At 44.7% G+C, this 27,225-nt stretch overlaps 1 protein-coding gene across 3 annotated transcripts in view; it reads right to left on the bottom strand.

Moving 5' to 3' along the window:
* Positions 1–27,225, bottom strand: part of REC114 (REC114 meiotic recombination protein) — a 127,666-nt gene that overhangs the window by 42,760 nt on the left and 57,681 nt on the right. For all 3 annotated transcript variants that reach the window (XM_085850097.1, XM_085850096.1, XM_085850098.1), the window contains exons 3-4: positions 20,946–21,029; positions 11,522–11,668 (exon numbers count right to left, since the gene is read on the bottom strand). In XM_085850097.1, the coding sequence (XP_085706223.1) occupies positions 11,522–11,668; positions 20,946–21,029 (231 nt within the window). The remainder of the gene's footprint in view (positions 1–11,521; positions 11,669–20,945; positions 21,030–27,225) is intronic.

Raw genomic sequence — 27,225 nt, 5'->3', positions numbered from 1 at the left:
GTTGCGAGCAGGAGAGGGAGGCAGGTCCGCCCGCCGTTCGACCCCGTACTCCGAGTCAGCAGAACCCCAGAGCCAACTAAGGTGAGGCACGAGGCTCCGCAAGGCTCCAAGACACGATGAAGAACACGATCGAATCAGCACAACAACAAGGATGCTCCCCGCGCAACAGCCTCCCCACCAAAAAAACACGATCTTTTGGTTGTAATCTTCTTCCTCTTCCTTTTTGACCCCGAAAAGAACCTTTTTATCCTCCTGTCCTCGTCACTTCCAATCGAGCCGTTTATTGGCCCACCGCCGTCGCCTTCTGCCAATCATGATCACGGGGCGGAGCCATCCGCTGCACTGTCCTGTGACGTCACGGCCAGTCTCCAGAGAATACCAAAAAGGGGTTTACGCAGACACACTTACCCTATCCCGTGTCCCTATCTAATTACGTGACAATTATCATTTCCCCCCTTGAAGAAATGAACATTTACTAGACAACTTATCACCACTGAATTGCTACTTATTACATCGAGATCCTGGTAAACTCGAACAGCATGGCATACCTAATTAAACATCCTAATTACCCTTTGAATGCATACCCCCCCCTCAAACGTAATACTGCCCCCTCCTCTGGTACCGCAGCTCCTGCAAGGTATATCACAGGCGCTACCGTACCAGCCTTAACACTTACTGACTCACACCTAATTAACCTAACGAAATAAAGTAGGAGGGGCAATGGGCAGCGAGTCGCAACTAACTTACCTATCCTGCTTAATGTACTACCCCCTTATGGCCTTATCCTCGCCTAAACATTCATTCGTTTTTTTTTTGTTTTTTTTTATTAAAATTTTATCACATGAGAGCACTGAGCGAAGTTGCACTCCATCCTCTGGATCATCGCTCTTGCCCAGCACTCTTCCAGTGATCTGGGGAGGGGAAACAAAAGGTTCCACAAAAACACAACACTTATACTTTACATTCCTACTCTAAGCCTTAACGACACTATTCACAGGATATTTACACTTGACCGCCTCCCCAGTGGATGCTAATAGACCCAGCGTTACCTGGGGAGCCAATTTTCAAATTTGCTTGCCCCAAAATTATGCGGACATCATGCCCTTGCTGCACCTGTCAAGTTGTGCGGGATCGAGTGGGACCCATACATCTTCACAACACTCACACCATGGTCATCATCACATTTCTAGGTCATGGTCCTCATTTTAATCATGCAGGCTGAATCCCGTCGTGGCCGTGGGGTGGGTTACCACAAGATGATGGGGGCATCTCAGGTGCAACCATACCCACAGGTAAGCTTTAGTCCAACCCAGACGTTTCTCCGCCCCGCTTCCTTTGATTCCCACCCCCCTGGTAGCCATCATCTCTCATCCCGTACAACACACTGGAAGGGGTCTCACTGGCTCCTCTGGCCTTCCTGGGTCGCCAAGGTCCTACCCGCCTTGGTCGCCCAACCAGACCCTCTCCCAGTTGCCTCCAGACACTGTCACCATTAGCCACCAGGGGTGAATCGCCTTGAAGGGGGTCGCAATTCCCGCACACCGTGAGCTTCAGCAATCCCTGTGGACAAGCACATCATTCCCACCCACAAAACCCACATGACTCCCCCACCCCATCGGCCTTACATGTGACACCTGCATTTCTAACACTTCACCGACCATGATCTTCCCTGTTACCACACCATGTCCAATTAAAAAAATCAATGTGTGCACCATACATTTCACTTCTTAACTTAAAACAACTCACACAGCACTTCTCACCCGATCCACGCACCAGCCATTGGACAGCCACTTGTGCCCGCTTTGTTACCAATTACCCACTGTCCCGATTGTCACTCTAAAACCCAGCAGAACTTACAAACCCATGCCAATTTTCCCACAATTCATTTTTTTCCACCAAAGGAGGGCACTTCGCCACAATCTCAGCAGCCGAGCATGGCCGTATATGCTCAGCCCAATCTAGTCTCCCTGACCCCCGACAGTGATTTCCGGACCCGACCTATGAAAGGGCATCTCGGATAGACCTAGCGGTTCAGCAGGAGGATTCACCCTCTCCGAGTCTAAAAGTCTATTGGAGGGTTCCTCCATCGCCGGGTACCGGCAATATCGTTGCATGTGTCCTCTTCGCCCGCACTGGAAACAACTCCCCCTAAAAGGCCCCCGTGAGTATCGGTGAAATGTCTCTTCCGGTTCCGGACCCCCTCGGCCATAATCAAATTGCTCTATTGGCTGGGCTGGACCCCACCGCTTTGGCGCACTAACTACCGGATTACCCTTTATCAAACTCGACAGTTTCTGGCAAATTTCCTGAAACATTTGGGTAATGCCAATTTCTCCCAGCCCCTCTACTTGATCCTGGATCTCCGCCTGTCGGACCGTCACCGATGGCCTCTCGGGCACCCGACCCGGCCGCCTCCACGAGGCCAGCCTGGCTGCGCACTCAGCTGCTCAGTGAACGGTGGGTGGATCCTGTAGCTCCACTAGCGCTCGCACCTCAGGGTCCAGAAGAGCAGCTAAAAATTTCTCTAGTGCCAGTCTGTCCCACGCCTCCACTGTAAGGTCCCGATACGCGATCCTGACTGATTGGTAAATGTCCTGTGCCAGCTCCTGCACTGTCTCACCCGGCTTTAATCTGCGGTGCTGGAGCTGAGCCCGCACCAGATTACAGTTTGCCGCGAACCCAAACCGACGGCTCAACGCCTCGCAAATGTGGGAGCTGGTCAACATCCCCTCCGCGATCACGTTTAACACGTCTGCGGCTGGTCCCCGCAACGTTACCACCAAATTCCCTGTACGTTCCTGCTCATTCCACCCGTTTAGTCGGGAAATGCACTCAAATTGCATCAGAAAAGCTTCAACGCTCCCTGACCCATCGAAATTTACCAGGGGGATCACTTTTACGGTGGCCCGCTTCTCAGTTTCTCCCTTGTCCGAATCCAGCCCAGGGATCAAACACCCTTGTGGCTGCGTATCCAATTTCGGAGCCCACTGTGGCCAAAGATGTTTTGTGGTGAGGGTCTCATGGATCAATTTTGCTTCCTGTTCCAAACGTTGAATGGACCGATTCACCTCTTCCCGCAGGATCTTCTGGGCCTGCACAACCTCCTCCAAGGCTCCGTCGCGAGTTTGTAGCTGCTCCTCAACCAACCCGGACACTCTACTTACAAAAGACGGCTATACCAGGCCTTTATCCAAGACTTCATCTTGGCTCATAATTTTATCTTGTTCGTCCAAACGAGCCTCCAATCCTTTTACCTCCTCCGCCAAATTCATCCCTTGCTTCCTCAGCTCTCCCCACTCTTCAACTTGCAGCTGCATACGAGCATCCACACAGGCACGATGACGTTCCAGGCTTTCATCCACTTTATCAACCCGAATGTTCGTTGCATCAATTTTATCTACCAATTTTGTTCGTATATTTTCCCCCTCCAATGTAATTTCTACCTTTGTTTCCTCCAATCTATCCTCGAATTTGCTTTGTATTTCTCCCAATTTAACATCCACACACTCCTGCATCTCAGTTTTCATTTTCTCCATCTTTTCCCCCAATTCATCCCACATTAAATCAATCCGTGCACCCAACTGTTCCCCCATTACCCCCAATTGATCTGTCATTTCTGCCCCCTGTGCCGTCATGTCTGCCCCCTGTGCCGTCATGTCTGCCCTCTGTGTCACGAATTGATTTTCCATTTGTGCCTTCATTTCTGCCATTTGTGCCCCCTGTGCCATCATTTTTGCCCCCTGTGCAGTAATTGCACTCATTAAACGTTCCAACATTGTCCAGATCGTCATCGTGGCGCTGCCGGCTCCGTTACGGGCGATGAAGCACGGTCCACGCTCGGAATGGGGGAGGTTCCAACCCTACCCCCGTCTCTCCCTTCTTCCCCCGACTCGCTGCCAGACACGTGGCCTTCCTCCTCAAACATCTGCACATCCGCCATGGTGCAGAAGTCCCGTTTGCCGCCAATTAATTTAAATTTAAAAAATCCCGCCAAAATTTTCCCGCGCTCGCGCGCTTTTCTGTAGTAATTTTATATTCCAATTCGTGGCGAGATTTTAATCTTGGTATGTTCTCCCGATACCAAATATAATTTAGAGGGGTTCGAACATCCAACACCCTGACACCAATGTGACGTCCACGGGACTTGAACAGTCCCGCCAACGTAGAATGAGCCGAAACGATGGAGGCGGTTTATTTGTTTATAACCCAAACATGGCGGTTCTAATCGCTCTACCGCAAACGGGACGAGGAAGGTGGAACGAGTCGCTTTTCACTGAGTTGATGATGTTTATTCGTTTTTATTATTGACCAGAAATAACAAGACTCGGCAAGAAGAGGGATCCGGGGCGATTCGACGGGATGGTGTGGGATCGGGCGTGGAGAAAAACGCAGACAATTCCAATGAATATACAGATCTCAAACCCGCTAAGGCGCCAAGCACACACACACACACACACACACACACACACACACACACACACACACACACACACACACACACACACACACACACACACACACACACACACACACACACACACACAACGTAGCTATTTCTGGTGGTCGGGCTGGACCGTGGTGTGGACGCAACTGTCCCTGGATCGGCGTCAGACGAGCTGGCCTTGCTCTCGTCAGGGGGGCAGGAGAAACCGTGGTGCTGTCGACCTCCTGATCTTGGCCCAAGTCCGCTCACAGCCGCCAGGGAACCAGTTCTGGCGCCAAGTTGCGAGCAGGAGAGGGAGGCAGGTCCGCCCGCCGTTCGACCCCGTACTCCGAGTCAGCAGAACCCCAGAGCCAACCAAGGTGAGGCACGAGGCTCCGCAAGGCTCCAAGACATGATGAAGAACACGATCGAATCAGCACAACAACAAGGATGCTCCCCGCGCAACAGCCTCCCCACCAAAAAAACACGATCTTTTGGTTGTAATCTTCTTCCTCTTCCTTTTCGACCCCGAACAGAACCTTTTTATCCTCCTGTTCTTGTCACTTCCAATCGAGCCGTTTATTGGCCAACCGCCGTCGCCTTCTGCCAATCGTGATCACGGGGCGGAGCCATCCGCTGCACTGTCCTGTGACGTCACGGCCAGTCTCCAGAGAATACCAAAAGGGGTTTACGCAGACACACTTACCCTATCCCGTGTCCCTATCTAATTACGTGACAATTATCATTTCCCCCTTAAAGAAATGGACATTTACTAGACAACTTATCACCACTGAATTGCTCCTTATTACATCGAGATCCTGGTAAACTCGAACAGCATGGCATACCTAATTAAACATCCTAATTACCCTTTGAATGCATACCCCCCCCCCCCCCTCAAACGTAACAATATGCTTGCACACGCCGATAAACTAACTCTCATGTGTCGACTGGCAATTTACTCAGTCATAGTGAAAGTGATCGAACCCAGGAACCAACAGGAATCCACCGATACAAAACAGAGTGTATGTATTTGTGTATTTCTGTCCCCCTTTATTAGGACAATTTCTGTAGGGTTATAGATAAAGGCCAATCTTTTAGCATGACTGTGTGTTCACTACAATCTATTTTTCAGGATAAAAAAACTCGAAAAACATTTTCCATAAAAAGAGTAATTACGTCTCTTCTATTGGAATTGTAGACGGTGACTTGCAAACCAAGCCTCAACGGCGGTGTACAGAAATATTTTGAAAAATAACAATAAATACAAAGCACAGGGAGGTGAAATTCGCTGCATCTGATGTGCAATGTGCGTAAAGTAAAACAAGTGTTCATTTACGTCCGTAGGATGTCGAATTGGCCAATCTCCACCAATTTTTGTATATGAGCCTGTGCTCAGCCAAGACTTCAGACTTTGGCATGCCCACAAGGCCGACTTGTCGAAACAAAATGTCCCAGAAGATAAAGAAAATGTGATCACCTTTGTACCTGTAATGTTCTAAAATTATGCTTTTCTTGTTACGAAACATCATATCTTCCAGTCTCCTTGAATATTTTGAATAAAATTCCAACCAACGTCATTTTTCAATCCAACCGACGTCCAACGTCATTTTGACGGGCTTTTATACGAGTAATAAATAATTGAGTTTCATAAAATGTGTAAGGAGAAACCAGTAAAGGAACACATAAAACAACTAGAACGGCACTCATAGAGCGCATAGTCTCACCTCCCATGTTCATTTATTCAGAACACTATATCAATATCAAGTGTTTTTGTTTGTTTGTTTTTTAACGCAGGTTCCAAAAATACGTAATGGTCCATTACATATTCACATATGACATCATCATCATTGACAAATGGTAATTTACAGCATACGTCATGCACTCAATCTTTACAAATGATGGCAATAGTTGGTGCTGGTTATGATTGAGGGAAGAAGAGGAAGAGGGAGACCGTGTATGTGCTGGATGGATGGGGTAATGGCCACAACCATGCCGTCTCTGCCAGAGCTTCGGTAAGCAGTTCAGTGTGTGGATGTTTGGAGAAATCTGATCATGAGTATCATCAGAAGTCGGCCATGACTTGACAGGACTCGATAACTAGATTATGATCAGTAAAAGCATTTTGGTTTATCAAAGAACTTGGTGCAAAATTTATGAGCATTAATATCAACTTATAATTCTAGAAAGAGAGACTTCCCACAAAAAAAATTGAGCTCTTTTGGATCTATTTTTCATGGTCTAAGGCTCATGGAGAAGGTACAGCATAAAGCATGTACCCAAATGCAGACAAATATGAGAAAAGACTATACTTGACTTCAAATAAACAGTCCCTGATAGTGGGGGAACTTCCCAGGGAGCAAGACAATAAATACCATCTTTAAACAAATAAAATACAAACCCATCATTCATTACCAGTAAATTACCAATGACACTAAAATATTTACACACCTTCTTGTAGATAATGGATTATTCCTGCTCATGTTCCTGCTCGGTTGTCAGGTCAGGTTCGATCTGTGACCTGCTACAGGTACCATGTAAACCTGTACTAACCTGTTCCATGGTCGGGTTGTCGGCGACTAAACCGTCTCCCCCACCAGGTTTTCTGGTGAGGGGGTGTTTGGATATGGACACCCAGCAGGATTAAAAACAAAACCTGTCAAAGGGCGGAGGAGCTCCTTGTGAGCCAACGGCCATCCATATCTAGTGCCCAACAGTGTCTGCGGACGTCTGCGGACGTCCTCCTGCAGTTAGGTTACTTTTTATCAGGAGGTTGGTGGCAGGATTTGCACTCCGGCCACCGTAAAACCCTTCATTCCGCAAAACGCAAAAACGCAAAAAAATCTGAAAACCCACTCCGTGGGAATACCTCCTGCGCAGCTTCCCTTCGCAGGGCAGCTCACCGGATGACGGGATTGGGGCAAAGCCTTCGGGACCCCCAATCTTTGATGATAGGAGGGAAACCACTGGGTAACATCCCTGGGTCAGATTGCGGGAGAGTGTGTCGGAGTGGTGCTGAGGTGTCGTCCACCAGACGGCGGTCTCCTTGGGTTAACCTGAGGCGGTCCCTTCGGGTGGGTGCCTGGAATGTCCTATCCCTAAGAGAGGATGATCACCTGTCTCTGTTATCATCTGAGCTCAAGCGTTTGGACATCGGGATTGCAGCTCTCTCTGAGGTTCGGAGACCGGATTGCGGCGAGATAATGGTGGGTGGTTACACCTACTATTGGTCTGGTCGCTCTGATGGTTACCATACCCAAGGAGTTGCTGTAGCTGTGTCCAATAAGCTGACCCCAATGATAATTGAGGTAACACCGGTCAACGAGCGTATTATGAGATTAAGGATTCGTCACTCCTTAGGTGTCATTTCCCTGGTCTCTGTTTATGCTCCGACTGAGGCGAGTGATCTCACCGTGAAGGATGCATTCTACGCCACACTCGAGTCTGTGGTTGATCAGTGCCCCAGACGAGATACACTTCTAGTCTTGGGGGATTTCAATGCATCGACTGGAACTGATAGGGACGGTTATGAGGTGTGTGTTGGTCCCCATGGGTCAGGAACTATGAACCAGAATAGCACTAAGTTCCTTGACTTTGCAAGAAGTCATGGACTTAGGGTGGCTGGTTCATGGTTTCAGCGCCCACAAGCTCATCGCTGGACTTGGTATTCCAACGCTGGCGGTGTGGCAAAGGAGATTGACCATGTCCTCATTAATGGTCGTTGGAGGATGATCCAGAACTGCAGGGTCTACCGGAGTGCTCAGTTCCTCAATACTGACCACAGGCTTGTTGTAGCAACTCTAAAGCTGCACCTTAAATCCTGGAGAATGGTACCATCCCAGTCTAGGCTGGATGTTGCCAAGCTCAGGGATGAGAGAGTAGCTGAGGAGTTTGCGAACAGGCTGAGTGGACACTTGGGGGGTCTGGGTGCTTTGGGGGGTCCTGAAGAGTTGTGGAGCGCCTTCAAGACCACCGTCCTTGATGTTGCCGGTGGATGCCTTGGAGCTCACCGCAGGGCAAAGAAGAATTTTGTCTCTCAAGGGACACTGGATACCATTGACCAGAGTCGCAGGGCCAGGCTGAATGGCAGAGCTGAGCTGTTCAGGGAGCTGAGGCGTAAAACTGTACGTGCACTGAGGGTGGACAAGGAGGCCTATGTGCGAGGAATCTGTGAGGGGGTAGAGCATCACCTGTGGACAGGTGATTCTCGTCCCGCTTTCAGGGGAATTCGCGCATTACGTTCATCCAAGCCCATCCCTCGGAGCACTGCAGTTCGAGCAGAGAGTGGTAAGCTCTTGACAGAGGAGTCTGAAGTGAAGGCCCGCTGGGCTGGTTACTTTGAGCGGTTGTACCACGCTGATCCCCCAGCTGTCGAGTTGGACGTCAAGCGTGTTACAATCCCTGTTGCTGACCCTCGAATCAACTGTGGTCCACCTTCGCTTGTGGAAACACGGGCTGCGGTGAACCAGTTGAAACGGGGCAAAGCTCCTGGGATCTGTGGCATCCATGCTGAACTTCTCAAGGCTGGTGGAAATGCTGCACTCGTGTCGTTGCATGCATTTTTGTGCTCTGCCTGGAACACAGGCATCATCCCAACTGACTGGAAGAGGGGCCTTGTTGTCCCTCTCTGGAAAGGGAAGGGTGATCGCCAAGACTGCAACAACTACCGAGGGATGACGCTGCTCTCAGTGCCGGGCAAGGTCTTTGCTCGGATAATTCTTCATAGGGTTCGCCACCATCTGCTTGAGCACCAGCGTCCAGAGCAGTCAGGCTTTACACCAAAGAGGTCAACGATTGACCGTATCCTTGCACTTCGTGTCCTCATCGAACGCAGACGAGAGTTTCCGCAGGGGCTGCTTGCAGCCTATGTTGATCTCTGTAAAGCGTTCGATTCAGTGAATCGGGATGTCCTCTGGAGGATTCTTGGTCTTCGTGGGGTGCCACCAAAACTGATCGATCTGATGTCTGAACTCTACTCTGGTACTGAGAGTGCTGTGAAGTGTGGTGGTACCATCTCTGACTTATTTCCAGTTGTTACTGGAGTTCGTCAGGGGTGTGTACTGGCCCCCACACTTTTCAGCACTTGTATGGACTGGATTTTAGGGAGGATGTCGGAGAGATCAAGTTGCGGTGCATCGTTTGGCAATGTCAAGATCTTGGACCTTGATTTTGCAGACGATGCAGTCATCTTTGCGGAGACTTTAGACATCCTCTTGGGGGCCCTCGAGGTGCTGAATGAGGAGTCGGAGCCGTTGGGATTACGGGTTTCTTGGGTCAAAACTAAGATCCAGGCTTTCGGTGACATCTTGGATGCTGCTGTCCTGTCTGTGTCTGTTTGTGGTGAGGATGTTGAGGTCATGGAGAGATTCACTTACCTTGGCAGTGATATTCATGTCTCTGCTGGCTGCGAGTCAGAGGTCAATAGACATCTGGGTCGGGCCTGGGGAGTCATGGATTCACTGGATCATGGGGTGTGGCGTTGCCGGTACCTGTGCAGGAGGACGAAAGTCCGAGTCTTCAGGTCCTTGGTACTTCCAGTCTTGCTCTATGGGTGCGAGACTTGGACTCTGACCAAGGATCTGAGATGGAGACTTAATTCCTTTGGTACCAGAGCTCTTCGGAGAATCCTTGGCTATCGCTGGTCGGATTTTGTGTCCAACGAGCGGTTGCTGAGAGAGACTCGGATGAGATTTGTTACCTGCATAGTCCGTGAGCGTCAGTTGCGGCTGTATGGACATGTGGCTCGTTTTCCTGACGCTGATCCTGCTCACCAGATTCTCTCATCGAGGGAGTCTCATGAGTGGAGGAGGCCAGTGGGCCGACCACGTGCCTCATGGTTGCAGCAGGTTGACCATCATCTCAAGGAGATGGGGATGGGCCTGGCATCTGCCTGGGGGATGGCCAGACGGAGGCCCCTGGAGTACCGGCGGAAAGTGGACGCAGCGACGCGCTGTTCTGGCACATGCTCCCATACCTGACCTGATGTTATGGACCCAATCAGCCTTGTCATGAAGTTAATTTGGAAAGAAAGAGGCTTTATGCAAACTCACGTGTATCCCATTTTGCTGCTAGAATATCCCGTTTCCAAATTTTAAGTTGCTGTTGTTGATTAGAAATCTAATACTTTCTTGAAGTTTATCTTTTGAAAAACTGCATGAAAATGGATTTTCCTTTGCAGACCAGTGTGCTCTTTTGTGATTAACTGTAGTACTGCATACACACATCACTTCTGGTATCTTTAACTCAAAACCTAAATTGCTGAAATAGCAATATTCATGGAAGGATCAAAATATACTTCCTGCATAATATTATTCTTGTTTTTACTCAAAAATAGTTTATACTACAAGAGCAATATTTTGTACTCCATACCTTGATCATACTCACTGGCCAGTTACCGCCCTCTCGAGTTGAGCATGACATGCAAAGACTTAAACATACAACCCATGTGTTGGAATGCAACAAATTCCTGAGATAAGGTAACCTGAGACCCAACCTTAATATTCATTGTGATTGCCTTCATGAACAGAACACAATGGGCCACCTGTATGGAAACCGATTGTTTTGAAACATAGCCATCACATCCAACACCCCATCCACCTCACAAAAAAATAAATAAAAATAAAAATCAGAGGCAGCACCTGTTTGCTACCCATTTCAGGCTTCAATTTCTCTTGGCAACAGAAACAATTGCTTTCTACTGGAGAGGGCAACTGTGTCAAACCATGGAGCGCTAGTTGATTGATGACATGCATAGCATAGGCATTTTTACAAACTTCAAATTTAATACACCGGCTTTGAGCAAGATGTTGAAATGCCGATCCATTAGCAAAAAACAAAACCCAAAACAGTTTTCATTGAAGCATGCCCTTCACAAGTGAAATAATCTTTTTTTTAACTGTCGATGAAATGCACAAGGAAAACATTGTACTTGGTCCCTGCAATATAGTATACGCAGGTGACCATGGCATTCACAATTAGTGTAGTTAATAGTGGTGGCCAAAAGGTGAAACACCTCGAGCTGAAAATTTCAAATATATATTTTAATGCACTTAGGCGAGTACAGACTTTGAGACCATCGCTGGTAGCTAGTAACCTTTTCACCTGGGATGACTGGATGCCAGGCTGGTTGAGCGATTCATCGATTGGGATGTGTTGGCGAAGTATATGGATGCAATCAGTACAGTTCTTCTGCACCTCTTCATGGCTCTCCCCAGCAAACCACACACAGAATATGCGTGAGGATCCTTGCTGTGCACGACACAGCACCCACCAAGACCCCAATTTCACACTGAGTTTGACAGAGAGCTTGAAAGCAGAACTTGTGAAGTTAATATGTAGCACATTCGATACACTTCAATGTTACACTTATTCAAACTGCACTTCATAATCAAAAGCAAATTACATCAAGTGCACAAAAACTAAAAATAAAAAACATACACATGGCACAGCATTACCTTTTGAAATGGCAGGGTTCCAGTAGAAGAGTTATGTGCAGTTTAACGATAATGACTGATCCCCCTGAAACTCACTATTCACCATATTCATGGAGTTTAACGAGAATGAAGCTCACTATATTCAGAGTTTTATGAGACTGCTAATAGTTTGAGAGCTAGGTGTATCTTAATCATAAAGTGGAGTACAAAAGGTTTGAATTTTTAATTCTATTGCAAGTGGCCTACCAATGAAGGAATGGGGCATCTTAAGTATCGCAGTCATGGGGTTTGGTCCCTGGGGGTCCCAAAATAAGACCCCAAAATCCACTTTAATAAAAAAAAATCGAGTACAACATTTGTTTCAAGTCAGTTTCATTTGGATGACCCCTCAAAGTATAACGATGCAACTTAAGATGCAAAATTGTCTGGGGTTACTAATTAAGACGAATACCAATTAGGGGTCAATTAATGATTTATTCACACTTTTGAGTACAATCAAAATTCGTTTTACATATGGTCATTTATTCACTCCTGATATTATATCAACAACTTAAGACGTGATTTTTCCTGGGTTTACAGATAAGACGGGGCGTTTGGAACCAGAGGGGTGTCTGGACGCCCAAAATCGAATTTCTAAAAAAAAAAATGGAGTACATCGATTATGATTGGAGCTATGGATAAAACATTTCTCCCAGTGAACCAAAATGTAACTTAAGACACAAAATTGTCTGGGGTTACTAATTAAGACGAATACTCATGAGGGATCAATTAATGATTTTTTCACACTTTCGAGTCCATTCAAAATTGTCTTTGCATATGGTCATTTAATTACTCCTGACATTATATTGACAACTTAAGACGTCATTTCTCCTCGGGTTTGCAGGAAGACGGGGGCCTTTTAAAAGAACAGTCCGTGGTATTTTGAAGTGACGTTCAGATAAAAGACAATTTCGTGCTGATTCCAAATATATTTTCGTTTATTTTGTAACACTAATATTTACGGAGGAAATGTCAATTAAAGTTTTGCAATCTATGGAGGTCAGTTTGAACCATTTTGAATATTACTGGACACGATGACGCCATAACATGAAAAATACTCAAACCGTGTCCCGATTGCTACCAATGTACCCCAGATACAAATATTCATTTGGTTTTAGAAAACAACCCGATAGTAAATGTTGGAAATGGCCCAGGGAAGGCTTTAGAATTGACTCAGACTTAGCGTGACGTCATCATGCCCAGGAATAATCTACGTGGCCGAAACTGACCTTACAAAATAAACACAAATATATTTGGAAACAGCATGAAATCCTGCATAATCTGAATGTCACTTCAAAACATCCCGGACCGTTCTTTTAACCCTGAGGGGTATCCACATTGAATGACTCATTGAAACAAAGATCAAGGTATGTCAATGCATACAAAACATTTATTGCAAACGATTCAAGGTAAGTGTTGATACAATCACTTACAGAAATTAAAAGATTACAGAAATTGACCAGTCCAATGAAACCAAATCCAAATGTCTTAATTCTCTTATTGACAAGTGTTGATACAATCACTTACAGAAATTACAGATACAAGTTCGGGCCCGTAGGTGCGTAAACGACGACTGGATTGGGGCATTTTTTCAAGTAGATCGGACCAACCATATCATAAATGGCCATAACTTGGGAAACGTACTCAGGTCCCCAGCGTCAATTGTGATGTCATATCAAACGAAGAAGAAGAAGAATTGTGACGCCCCCTCTCTCTCGCTCCCCCTAGTCTTGCCCCTCCTCTCTTGCCCCCACTCTCAGCCCCCCTCTCTCGCCCCCACTCTCACCCCCCTCTCTTGAAATGTGACGCCCCCTCTCTCAAACCTTAATACCAAACCTCGAAAAGGCACATCCGCGGGTCCCCAGCAATATTCCTGGCAAGTTTCAATCAGATCGGACCGTCAATCGTGCAAAAAATAAATAAATAAATAAACATTAATTGTGACATCATTTGTGATGTCATAGCACCGTGTCTTGTCATTGGTCGACAGATAAATGGCTGTAACTTGGGAACCGCTCGTCCGATTGATATCAAACCTAGAAAAGGCACATCCGCGGGGCCCCGGCAATATTCCTGGCATGTTTCAATCCGATCGGACCAGCGGTCGTCGAGAAACGGCAGTCGCAGACTGACAGACAGACAGACACACAGAGATTGCTGGAATTATAGATAGATTACAAGATTACAGAAATTGACCAGTCCAATCAAACCAAATCCAAATGTCCTAATAAGGACTGTGATCATCTCACTCATAATAATCATCACTGTCTTCATCGGATGACTCCATTTCCATTGGCAAAGGATCATGATCTTCATCGACATCGTCATCCATATCACCATCACCCTGAGTATCGTCAGCATTGAAATTTGCCTCTGTCTGAACCTGTATCGCTGGAATGAGTGCAGGGGGCAGCTGTTCTCCATCAAACCAAATAACGCGAAATTCGCCATCGACATTTTCCCATCCGTTTGGAGGTGTTTTGTCCAGGTATTGTTGATGAGCACTGCCCCACAGTCTAGCAACAAATGCACTCCTATCGATGTGCGGAGCTAGTTCCGCTTCACACGGTGGGATGGCGCTGCCTGAAATGCTTTTGAGCTTGTCGAATGGATGCCTGGCATTTGACTTTCGATTGTAGGTTTTGTCAACCACGTTGAAGCGGTGTTTGTTGAGTGGAACAATTTTCCGTCCTCCGTACAAGACACATACAAAATCTTGCAAGACTTTGGTGATTTCCTCTGTTGGGACAACATTGAAGATCATGCTCATTGAAGCGAAAGCTTTCTGGAACTTGTCACTTTTTGCTACAATCTCATATGGCCTGCTCTTTCCTTTTCTGGCAAAGGAAGAAGTATAGTCACAGCCAGTGAATGCGTGTAGTGCAGGAAGTGCGGTGCACATCTCATGTCCTATAGTAGCAGAAATCTTGGTTACATTTACATAACGAAGATTGCTGTGTCCTCTGGTACCAACCTCCATCCAGACAATGGATGACACACGATGAAGATGGTGCAAGAGCAACACAAGAATGTCAGTGTCTGAAGCTCTTATAACAATGTCTCCAGGTGTGGACTTGTCGGCCTCAATCATGTGAAGGATTACTCTAGTGTCGGTCTCGGATTGATTACAGCTTAGAGATGGGACTGATTCAGCGTGTACTGCTCCATCTTCTACGAGGGATCGAGTGCACTCTCCCATCACTCCCAAATACACCTCCCTGTCCAGTAGAAGTTCCATGTAGAAGTTGCTCGACCAATTCTTCTCCAGAAAGACGGGTAACTCTCGTTTGAAGGACTCCCTCTCTCGCAGTTTCCTGAAGCTTGTGTCTCTTTTTTGCCAAGGTCCTTCGATAACTTGCTCTCCTCCCACAACAGCTGATCTGCGCTCTTGCTCACAATCCTTGATAGAGGGTCTTTCATAAGTATCGAAGTTGATATCGATTCTCCGTGAACGATATGCCAAACTGGTAATCAAAATGTTTCATCGTGTGCAAATTAAAAACACCTTTTTTTACTGTGTTGGCTACCTATGAATAGAAAGCCTCTAATATATTTACTCTTTAAGCCCCATGCAGTTTTTTCAAAACCATTTAATATTCATGGGCGATTTTCGCAAAAGTAGCAGTTTTTTGCCATGCGACAGAGGTATAGAGAGCCAGTATGATTAATCCGGTGTGGCCTGGATTCAAGCTCAGGAATTGCCGCATCAGACGCGGATGGTAATACCACTGAGCCATGGAGGTTCGTTAATTGAGACTATAGGGATTTAAATAATTCAAGAAGTTTTATTAGGCCTACCTGGTGTGTGTTCAACGTTAGCCGTAGTTATTTCTTCATCAATGGGATCATCATGTCCATGTTCCGGCTGTGAATCAGACATTCGGTCAGTCGTATCTGCATCCATCTTGAAGACAGTCTGCATCTGAAATCAATATTTGTTTCTGCAATTATTGAGAATCTATGTCTTGAATTGTATGCTTTGACATGCCTTGATCTTTCTTTCAATGAACCATGTAACGCCAGAGTTTTGAACCGGTTATAACCGCGGTTGGGCGCACAAACCAGTGAGAGAAAAAAATAAATGCAAAAATAAACAATTACCTGAGGATTCAATGACATCCAGATAACACCATAGCAACAAATAGTCGTATTCCAGAGTAAATGTTAAAAAAACAGCGACCGCAAGCCACCACGTGCGTTACTTGTCGATAGTCTTAGGCCTAATCTCTACGAAGGGGTCATTTATTTGTTAGATATAACTGACGTTTGAATCTGCACGGAGAGCAGACCTTTTCTAACAAAAAAGGAGGTAAAAATAGGTTGTCATAATAAACACGCTTCAACTTACTGATCTGTCAAATAGGACAATATCGAGAATTAATAAAGAGCAAACTTCTTTTCCTGCAGTGCATTTGAAAGACCAAGAACCGCCGACACAAATAACCGAAGCCGTTGAAGGCGAAGCTCACATACGTACAGTAGAACTAGACGGCATCCAGAATATCGATGTTTTAGAGCCTAGGCCTACTGCGGAAGGTGAACAGAGAAGGTGACAGTATAGGCCTACCCGCATCTACTTACGAAACTGAAACGAACCACGACATTGATGAGGGCAAACAGTTGGACAGTAATGTAGTCTTCGAAAGTGAATGTCCCGACAGTATATTTGTAACTGTAATAAAAAGAAAATTGTCAAACAAAATCAATCCAGAAATTCTGAATTTTTATTGAAAACTTCAAAACTGAAATAAAATTTCTTTATTCATTTTATTACTAAACACCGACAAAGTAGGCCTACATCAGGGTTAAAAGGCCCCCATCTTATATGCAAACCCCAGGAAAAATGACGTCTTAAGTTGTTGATATAGTGTCAGGAGTGAATAAATGACCATATGTAAAAAAAATTTGAATGTACTCGAAAGTGTGAATAAATCATTAAAATTGATCTGTAATTAGTATTCGTCTTAATTAGTAACCCCAGACAATTTTGTGTCTTAAGTTACATTTTGGTTCACTGGGAGAAATGTTTTATCCATAGCTCCAATCATAATTGATGTACTCCATTTTTTTTATAAATTCGATTTTCGGTGTCCAGACACCCCTCTGGGTCCAAACGCCCCCGTCTTATCTGTAAACCCCAGGAAAAATCACGTCTTAAGTTGTTGATATAATATCAGGAGTGAATAAATGACCATATGTAAAACGAATTTTGATTGTACTCAAAAGTGTGAATAAATCATTGACCCCTAATTGGTATTCGTCTTAATTAGTAACCCCAAAAAATTTTGCGTCTTAAGTTGCATCGTTATACTTTGAGGGGTCATCAAAATGAAACTGACTTGAAACAAATGTTGTACTCGATTTTTTTATTAAAATGGATTTTGGGGTCTTATTTTGGGACCCCCAGGGACCAAACCCCATGACTGCGAGACTTAAGATGCCCGATTCCTTCATTGGTAGGCCAATTGCAATAGAATTAAAAATTCAAACCTTTTGTACTCAACTTTATGATTAAGATCCACCTCACTCTCAAACTATAAGGAGCTATAAATCAGGAAGGATCTTCATGTGACAATGTAAATGATTTGCTCTGCATTTACAAAGAAAATGGAATTTAGTCAGGATATGGGACTGCTGACCTCTCTGCTGAAAGTACTCCACACTCTTCAACACTGAAAGGCGAATGAAATCAGAAGAGACCACTGACTGTAAATACGGGTATTAGATGAGGCATGTGAAAAATTTCCAGTCTGAAATAGTGTGCCACTTAAATTACCACACCTGTTGTGTATTTTCCATATCTTTTTGTATGACAATTTAACGGAATTATTTCACGAGTAAAAGTTTTTAAATACCAACCTTGAAAGATTAGTCATTTTGGTTTTCTACTAGAACATATGTCAGCACATAAATTAAATATTTACTTGAAGGGGGTAAACTGGAGTGAAAAAAATACTAGGGGAGAAAAGGAAAGGGGAAAAAAAAGAGAAAGGGAAAGGGAGGATAGGAAAAAAAGTTTGAGAAGGAGGGAGTAAGGAGAATGGGAGACATGCATAGATATACGTGCGAGGTAGGTGGGTCGAAAAGGTGAACATTTTTACCCTCGCCAGAGGAGAGGATGGTGCATTTTGGTCTGTTTGTTGTTACTTGGCAAAAATAGTTTTTTGGCCAAGTGTGTTGATCTGTTTTGTTTGTTTGCCCGCTTGCCTACAGCCCAAACCGCTCAGCCGATCGTTCTGAAACTTTTGCAGATTGTAGCACTGTCCCTGCAACAGTAAAGCGAGAAATATTCGCGAGGTCAAGATAGGCCAAAATGTCAAAATAAGCCAAATATCTAAAACTGCCAATTTTCATCCTTGAAATTTGAACAGGATTATTATATCAGTTAACTGAATTCAATCACTATTTTTTTTGTGTTCAACATAGGCCAAAGGCCAACAACTTAGGAGGGATTTCTAAAATCCTCAAGTTTCATCCAATTGTCTTGAAACATAGATACCACCCGTCCCTTGGCTGATTGAAATACAAAAGTGGGGGGAGCGAAAGAAAGGGATGGGGGGGGAGAGAGAGAGAGAGATGAGGTGGAGGGGGGACAAGAGAGGAGGGAAGGGGAGCAAGGACGGAGGGAGAGAGAGGAAGGGTGGGGGAGCGAGGAGTAAGAGTGAGGAAGGGATGGGGGAAGGGAAGGCAGCGAGAGGTGAGATGAAAGGAAGGCAGACATGCGGTGGAGCATTAATTACGATTCATACTGCTTCATTTATGATTCTGCATAGAATAACAGTGAAGATGGAAACAAAATAATGTCTGAAATCCATTTTCTACCGGGCATACAATAAATACCACCCAGAGACAAACACCGCCCGGACACAAACTCCCCTCCAGAGACAAACACATCCAGAGACAAACTCCCGTCCAGACACATCCGGAGACAAATTCCCATCCAGACATACACACCGCCAAGACACGTTCAGAGACAAACTCCCATCCAGAGACAAACTCCTGTCCAGACACGTTTGGAGACACACCACAAGGACGTGTCCGGAGCTAAGCAGTCCAGAGACAAACTCCCGTCCGGACACGTCCAGAGAAGAACTCCGTCTGGATATAACCACCGACCAGACACATCCGGTGAGAGGAGAGAGAAAGATGTGAGGGAGGGTGATGTTCTGTAGTAGGTGGGGTGGAGCGAGAAATAGAGAGAGAAAAAGAGAGAAAGAGAGAAAGAGAGAGATATGTGTGGGTGGGGGGAGGGGAGTAAGCAGAGAGAAAATGCGATGCTTTATGAACACACACACAAAGTTGTGGACGAGTTATGACCAAACTTGGTGGAATAATTGGTTTGGTGACAAGAACAAGCCGATTTGATTTTGGTTCAGTTCTAGTCTTTCAGTGGTATACAAAACATAAGCTGTTCAGTCTGGTAGAGGTATGCGCTTTACCGAGTGCCAGGCTACTTTGTTTTGTTTTGCCAAGTGTCGCTCTCAGAGTGTTTTTAAATTTGTTCGTCTATCTGTCTGTCTGTCTCTGTACATAATGTGTTAATGTATGCCACAAATGCCACGTGGTGGTAGGCCGTATTACACGTTATGTTGTTTCAACCGAGTACCTCGATGAAGTATGAACAATTAGAATGCAAGTACGTCTCTGAAGTACGTAGTATTACAATACCAGGTCTATAAAGTATGTACTATTACAATGCATGCATGTCTATAATGTACGTACTGTTACAATTCGAGCACATCTAAAAAGTACGTACTACTACAATGTGAGTATGTCTATAAAGTACATACTATTACAATGCAAGCACGTCAATACGGTACGTACTATTACAGTGCATGTATGTCTATAAAGTGCGTACTGTTACAATGCGAGCACATCTATAAATTGCGTACTGCTATAATGTGAACACATCCATAAAGTACTTACTACTACAATGTGAGCACGTCTATAAAGTACATATTATTACAATGTAAGCACGTCTATACGGTACGCACTATTACAATGCATGTATATCTATAAAGTGCGTACTGTTACAATGCGTGCATATCTATAAATTGCGTACTGATATAATGTGAGCACGTCCATAAAGTTCTTACTACTACAATGTGAGTGATTACATCTATGAAGGATATGCTATGAAGAATGTGAGTGCATCTATAAAGTAGGTACTGTAAAAATACGGCTTCGTCAGAAAAAATATGTATACAGTATTAATAACATACGTATGTATGTAATCTACAAAATACATACAATTGGAACATGAATCTATACAATAAAACCAAAGTTCTGGTTTTCTGCTCTATGAAGATAAACCTATGTAGTCAATCCATTGTTTACAAAGCACACAAACACAAACACATCAACATACAAACACCACACAAAATACACCACACAAAAAAAGTCCTGGCGAGGGCCTGCAATCTCTGATTGCTCTGAGAGGCCTGGAAAATTGGCTGTGTCGTTACTGGAATTACCTTGTTGTACAAAGTGAGCTCAAAAAATGTTTGTCACTGAAGCATTATTCAAAACAAATAAGGAAGAAATGAAAATACTCATCACAAGAGAGAAATTTGCTCGAGCTATTGTGCTGTACATGTTTGGTGTTGATGTATGGGGACAAAATTATCGTGTGCAGTATTTATTGCACAATTAATATGCAGCTGTTTCCACAGAGTATATAGGATCTCGAGCTTGCTTGCCATTCAATTATACCAATATGCACGAGCTGCACTCTTCAGAATAAATGGCCTTTTGCCAACCCATGTGCCGTTTGTCTCATCATGCACATGCTCCAGGAAATAACACAGACATTCACCATTTAATTATGCATGTCTTGGGTATAGGAGCTACATATAACAGCATTGTAACAGATAATTGTATCATCGAGGTCTCCACAAAATTGAGAAAGCGACACTAAATGGAGGCTTCTTTAGATGACACCGATCACATTCTAAACCAAAATGTTATTCTGACAATGCCCAATTTGTGTTTCTTTCAGATAAATATTTGCCATGTCAATAACAATATGTATTTATCTGGTTATGTGATCTTACTGCAATCTTGAATGTGAAATAAATGCAGTCATTTTTTCTTTTGCCAGCAACTTCTATGCTTGCGTCAAAAACTGGTGTGTTCTCCTAGAAAAATGAAAAGATCACGTGTCAGAATGGTTCAAAAGAAAATGATCAATGTCTGTTAAATGCCAGACTAACACATTACTGCATCCGTATAAGGAGATAGCATTCCATTTTACCGATATTGAAAATCCATGAATCATTGAACCAAGCTGCAGAGGCATTGATCCACATTTAGCCTTTAGCTCATTTATTTACTGTAACCAAATGGCTGAAGTTACTTCTTATTTTGCAAAGCAATAGTTCATTTTGTAAACTTTCCACACATTTTACATTCACCTTGCCAAGAATGGAAGAATGGAAAAGATGAACAGAAATATACAAGCAGGACAAAACCAAGTGAGGGATGATATGAAAGCAATACACGATGGGTTCAGGGCTGATGTACAAGCAATGAACAGTGAGGTAAAAGCTCAGGGAGAGGCCGGGCTGGTAGAAGTAAAGGCTCAGTCAAAAAGCAATCAGCACATGGATAACCGTTGCACGTAGGGACCCATGCAAAACGAGTGCGTTGGAACGCGAAGAAATCAGGGAGAAAATGAAGGAACAAGGGAAATAATTGAAGGGCCAAATTAATGGAATGGAGAGAGACATGAAGGGAATGAGTGAATAAGTGAACGACATTAAGAAGGGAGTGACACAGGAACTGGGGGCACAAATTGATAGAAGAGTGGAAAGGAATGAACGAATGGAAAGTAAAATTGATGAACAAAGGAATGATATAGAGATGAAATTGGAGAATGAATTTCAGCTAAAACGGGAAGAAATGGCATTGAGAATAGACGAGGGTGAAACCTAGGCTGTTTGAAAGGGAGAAAAGTTGAAAGAAGAAAATGGGTCAACAAAGCAAAGAGTTAACGAAGTAAGGGCCTATAGAGCTATCGCGCCTGTGTGAACGCAATGGTGCAATGGCGGGAGGTGGAATTGGAATTTTGTAAACGCCAGGGTGGTAGTTTGGTGCAAAAGTTGGAAACCCATCTAACAGAACGAGAGAGGGTGTTGGTTGATAAAGGCTTGTGGGAGCCACAATTGAATGGGGGAAAGGATGGATGAGACGTTACAGGAGCAGCTGAATGCTTGGGACATGACAATAAAGGGAGAGGAGATAGAACCAAAAGTTTCTGTTAGGTTTAAAGGTGACGTTAATGGTCTTGTTGAGACCATGCTGATTCGTACGAAGTTGGGTTGGACTTGCAGCACATTAGCAATGGGGATGTTACTGAACAGGGTCGAGCAGATTTGGTGGAGCCAATGTTTGAACCATTTGGAGGACATGTTGGGGAGAAGAGCGACAGTAACGTTGACGTGCCAAGTACCAAGCAGGTGGCTAGTTCGGAAACAATCAGAAGTGAGCTTGCTGTTGTAAGCTCTGGAGAGAGAATTGCCCAATTTGAAAAAGTGCAAGAAGGGTTAACAAGCACCGACGGACCCCAAGAGGAAGAGCCAAAACTTGAACCAGAACGAGAACCACAGCCTTTGCTGATTTCAGAACCCAGCATTACAGAAGGACTTGATGAAAAAGATCTGCTGATAGAGAGCTTATGCCAGGAGAACAGAGCATTGCGTATGGAACTGCAGTCATTCAAGAGCGAGGCCCAGAGAGTGACAGAGCTTGAAAAGACATCGGAAGGAAGAAAGTCGGAACTTGACGAACAATCACAGCAGGGTGTAGAACTCAGGCTTTTGTAAAAACTCTGAGCTGATAAGACACAGGATGTGAGAAATCTGGATCTACCAGATCCCAGAGGAGGATGTAGGCTTCTGGGAATGAATGAGAGAAATTTGGGTCCACCAGATAGTGGAGGGGGGTGCAGGCATCGATCCTGCTGCCTCTCACAAGAATGTTTATGAACACAGTTCTTGTGGCTGATTTGATTCTTTGACACCTCATCGAGGGTGTACTGAGGAGACAAAGTAGTAGTCAGTTAGCAGGTGCCAGATAATGAGCTTATTTGGCAGCATACTCGCTCATGAGCTGTCTGTTCTGGTTTTGAATACTGCAACATTTGAATAAAACTCACAATTCCCATTCTGGTGTGATGCTTGTAGGAGGTACTGTATCTTGTGTCACAAAACCCAAAGTTCTTTGATCGATCAAAGTATTCCGATGGAAATTAAAAAAGTAATTTTTGGTCACAACATGTCTCAGATAATGGCTTGATCGATGTCCAACCAACGTTTGGGCACAGTCCAAACTTGTGTTTATTAAAAAGATGAAACACAAGCAATACACAAACACCAGCATGGCACAGTACACAGTAAACAAAATAGTGACGCATTCTACCCTCCTTCTCTTGACAACACCATACCACTTTTATAGACCACTCAAGAACATTCCCAAAAACCCCTCCCTCGAGAAAACCACTTAAAAGTAAGAGATGGTTCTGCATCTCGAAGCCAGAAACTGTTCAACGATGCGAGATCCTTACATATCTTATAGTAGCTCGAACTTCCCTGAACACTTGTGATCTTTCCAGAAACTGTACAACCAACCTAAAATGTTAATACTTGTCACCTTTTTACGAGACCGAACATTAAATGCTCTGCCTAAATGCTCTACCTGACATAACATTGTTCTATCTAACTCCACATCACATTCTGAATTTTAGAATCAAAATATAACCTCAAAAAACACTGGAGTATATATATATATATATATATATATATATATATATATATATATATATATATATATATATATATATATATATATATATATATATATATATATATATATATATATATATATATATATATATATATATATATATATATATATATATATATATATATATATATGAGCCTGGTGTTGGCGCAGTTGTTCGGGCAGCGGCTTGGGATCCAAAAGGTCCCGAGTTCAAGCCCCGTTGGGCCACTGAATTAATACACCAGGGGGTTGACTCAGCCTGTCATCCTTCCGAGGTCGGCGAAATGAGTACCAGTGTACTGGGCCGGTGTATACCCCAGTTAAAATAGGTGTACCATATCCCTGTGTCGTAAGAGGCGACCAGGGTTGCGTCTGGAAGGGCGTCCGGCGTAAAACCTGTGCCAAATCACGATGCGGATCATACGGATGATCCGCTGTGGCGACCCCGAACGGGAGCAGCCGAAAGAAGAAGATATATATATATATATATATATATATATATATATATATATATATATATATATATATATATATATATATATATACATATCATGTTACAGGCCGGGGTTCCAGGCTCACCACAGAGGGAAGCACTTGAGTTCCTCCCGAACTCCCAGTCCTGAGGCCACCAGTCGCAAATAACTCCATGGCCCTGTGGGTTGTTTAGTAACCACGAATGCCAATTGGTACTGCCAATCCTTACAAGGTTTCCTGACTTCACATGGTTCCTTACCGCTGCACCAGGTGGGTTTCGTGCCCTCAACACACACCCGGATTACAGCCGAGCAATGCAGTGGGTGTGCTGGCTAACCAGAGCAAATTGGTGGGGTAGAACTTCGTGGCTAACACCAACGTACGGATTATGCTTGACCAATGGAGGAATAGACATGACGAACTAGGTACATTTATAATATAAGCAACTTATTACAAGTGAGGACAAGGAAAAGCATCTGGCACAATAATCAAAGGTTTTAATAGAAAAGCAATATTCGTGCAACAGGGGAAAGCACGGAATTTTGAGGTGCAGCAAAAGAAAATGCACGTATTTACAAAAGCACAAACAGAGACACAGTGTCAGGCTAAACCAATCCTCAAACTTCTACAATCTTATTTACACTCACATGACAGGTGCCATCAGAATCATACCTGAGGAAATTAGATAGTAAGCAAGATGAGAGAAAGTTTGAGGTGGTTTCGACCTCTTGATGACTGGGTGAGTTCGGCAGACCCGCACAACCCAATCACTGAGGAGGGGAAGGCGGAGGAAAACTGAGGGCATCTAACGTGCGTGTTCAGAGGGAGCGAGGTACAGTGAGGGGTGCAGTGATATGCAAATATATATATATATATATATATATATATATATATATATATATATATATATATATATATATACATATATATATCTTCTTCTTCTTTCGGCTGCTCCCGTTAGGGTTCGCCACAGCAGAACAACCGTCTCCATTTCGCTCTATCCTCCACATCTTCCATTGACACTCCAACCACCCGCATATCCGCCCTCACCGCATCCATGAACCTCTTCTTTGGCCTTCCTCTTCTCCACCTACCTGGCGGCTCCATCCTCAGCATCCTTCTCCCGATACCCTCCGCTTCCCTCCTGTGCACATGTCCAAACCATCTCAATCACACCTCTCTCACTTTGTCTCTAAACCATCCTACCTGCGCTGTCCCTCTAATACACTCATTCCTTATCCTGTCCATCCTCATCACTCCCAACGAGAATCGCAGTATCTTTAACTCTGCTACCTCCAGGTTCCCTTCCTGTCTTTTTGTTAGCGCCACCGCCTCCAAACCATACAACATAGCTGGTCTCACTACCGTTTTATATACTTTCCCCTTCACTCTTGCAGCTACCCTTCTGTCACAAATCACTCCTGCAACTCTTCTCCACCCATTCCATCCTGCCTGCACTCTCTTCTTCACTTCTCTACCACACTCTCCGTTACTTTGGACAGTTGATCCCAAGTATTTAAACCCATCCACCTTCCCCACCTCAACTCCTTGCAACCGCACCATACCACCACCCTCCCTCTCATTTACGCACATGTACTCCGTCTTACTCCGACTGACTATCATTCCCCTTCTCTCCAGTGCGTACCTCCACCTCTCAAGGCTTGCTTCAGCCTGCTCCCTACTCTCCCTACAGATCATGATGTCATCCGCGAACATCATAGTCCATGGAGACTCCAGTCTGATCTCGTCCGTCAACTTGTCCATCACCATTGCAAACAGGAAAGGGCTCAGAGTCGATCCTTGGTGCAATCCCACTTTTACCTTAAACCGGTCCGTCATTCCTACCGCACACCTCACCGCTGTCACACTGTCCTCATACATATCCTGCACGATCCTCACATACTTCTCCACCACTCTGGACTTCCTCATACAATGCCACAACTTCTCTCTTGGCACCCTATCATAAGCTTTCTCGAAGTCCACAAACACACAATGTAACTCCTTCTGGCCTTCCGGATACTTCCCCATCAACATTCTAAAAAGCAAACATCGCATCAGTGGTGCTCTTTCCTGGCATAAACCCATATTGGTGCTCACAAATCGTCACCTCTCCTCTCAACCGAGCTTCCACTACTCTTTCCCACAACTTCACGGTGTGGCTTAACAACTTTATCCCTCTGTAATTACCACAGCTCTGCACATCACGCTTGTTCTTGAAAATTGGAACCAGTACACTTAATCTCCACTCCTCCGGCATCCTCTCACTTTCCAAGATTTTATTGAACAATCTGGTTAAAAACCCCACTGCCATCTCTCCTAAGCACTTCCATGCCTCCACTGGTATATCATCTGGACCAACCGCCTTTCCACTCTTCATCCTCTTCATAGCAGTCCTCACTTCATCCTCACTGATCCACCCCACTTCCTGATGCACTATCTCCACCTCTTCCAACATTCTCTCTCTCATTTTCTTCATTCATCAGCTCCTCAAAGTACTCTATCCACCTTCTCAACACACTCTCCTCGCTCTTCAGCACATTCCCATTTGCGTCCTTTATCACCATCACCTGCAGCACATCCTTCCCAGCTCGGTCCCTCTGTCTTGCCAATCGGTATAAATCCTTTTCCCCTTCTTTTGTATCCAACTTCTCATACAGCTCGCCATATGCCTTTTCCTTAGCCTTTGCCACCTCTCTCTTTGCCTTTCGCCACCACTCCTTGTACTCCTGCCAACTTTCTTCATCTCTCTGACTATCCCAATTATTTTTCGCCAACCTCTTCTTCCTTATACTTTCCTGTACTTCCTCATTCCACCACCAAGTCTCCTTATCTTCCTTCCTCTGTCCAGATGTCACACCAAGTGCCTTCCTAGCTATCTCCCTCACCACCTCTGCTGCAGTCGCCCAATCATCCCACCCATCTTTACCACCATCCAACACCTGTCTCACCTCCTCCCTAAATTTCACGCAACAGTCTTCCTCCTTCAGCTTACACCATCTGGTCCTTGGTTCAGCCCTCACTCTCTTCCTCAACCTCACCTCCAAAGTCATCCTACAGACCACCAATCGATGCTGCAGA

The sequence above is a fragment of the Eptatretus burgeri genome, chromosome 12, assembly GCF_056783735.1.
Source record: "Eptatretus burgeri isolate ZD-2024b chromosome 12, Ebu_testis_v1, whole genome shotgun sequence".
Classification (NCBI taxonomy): Eukaryota; Metazoa; Chordata; class Myxini; order Myxiniformes; family Myxinidae; genus Eptatretus; species Eptatretus burgeri.
The sequence above is the reverse complement of the archived record's forward strand: the minus strand, read 5'-3'. Positions and strand labels throughout refer to the sequence as shown.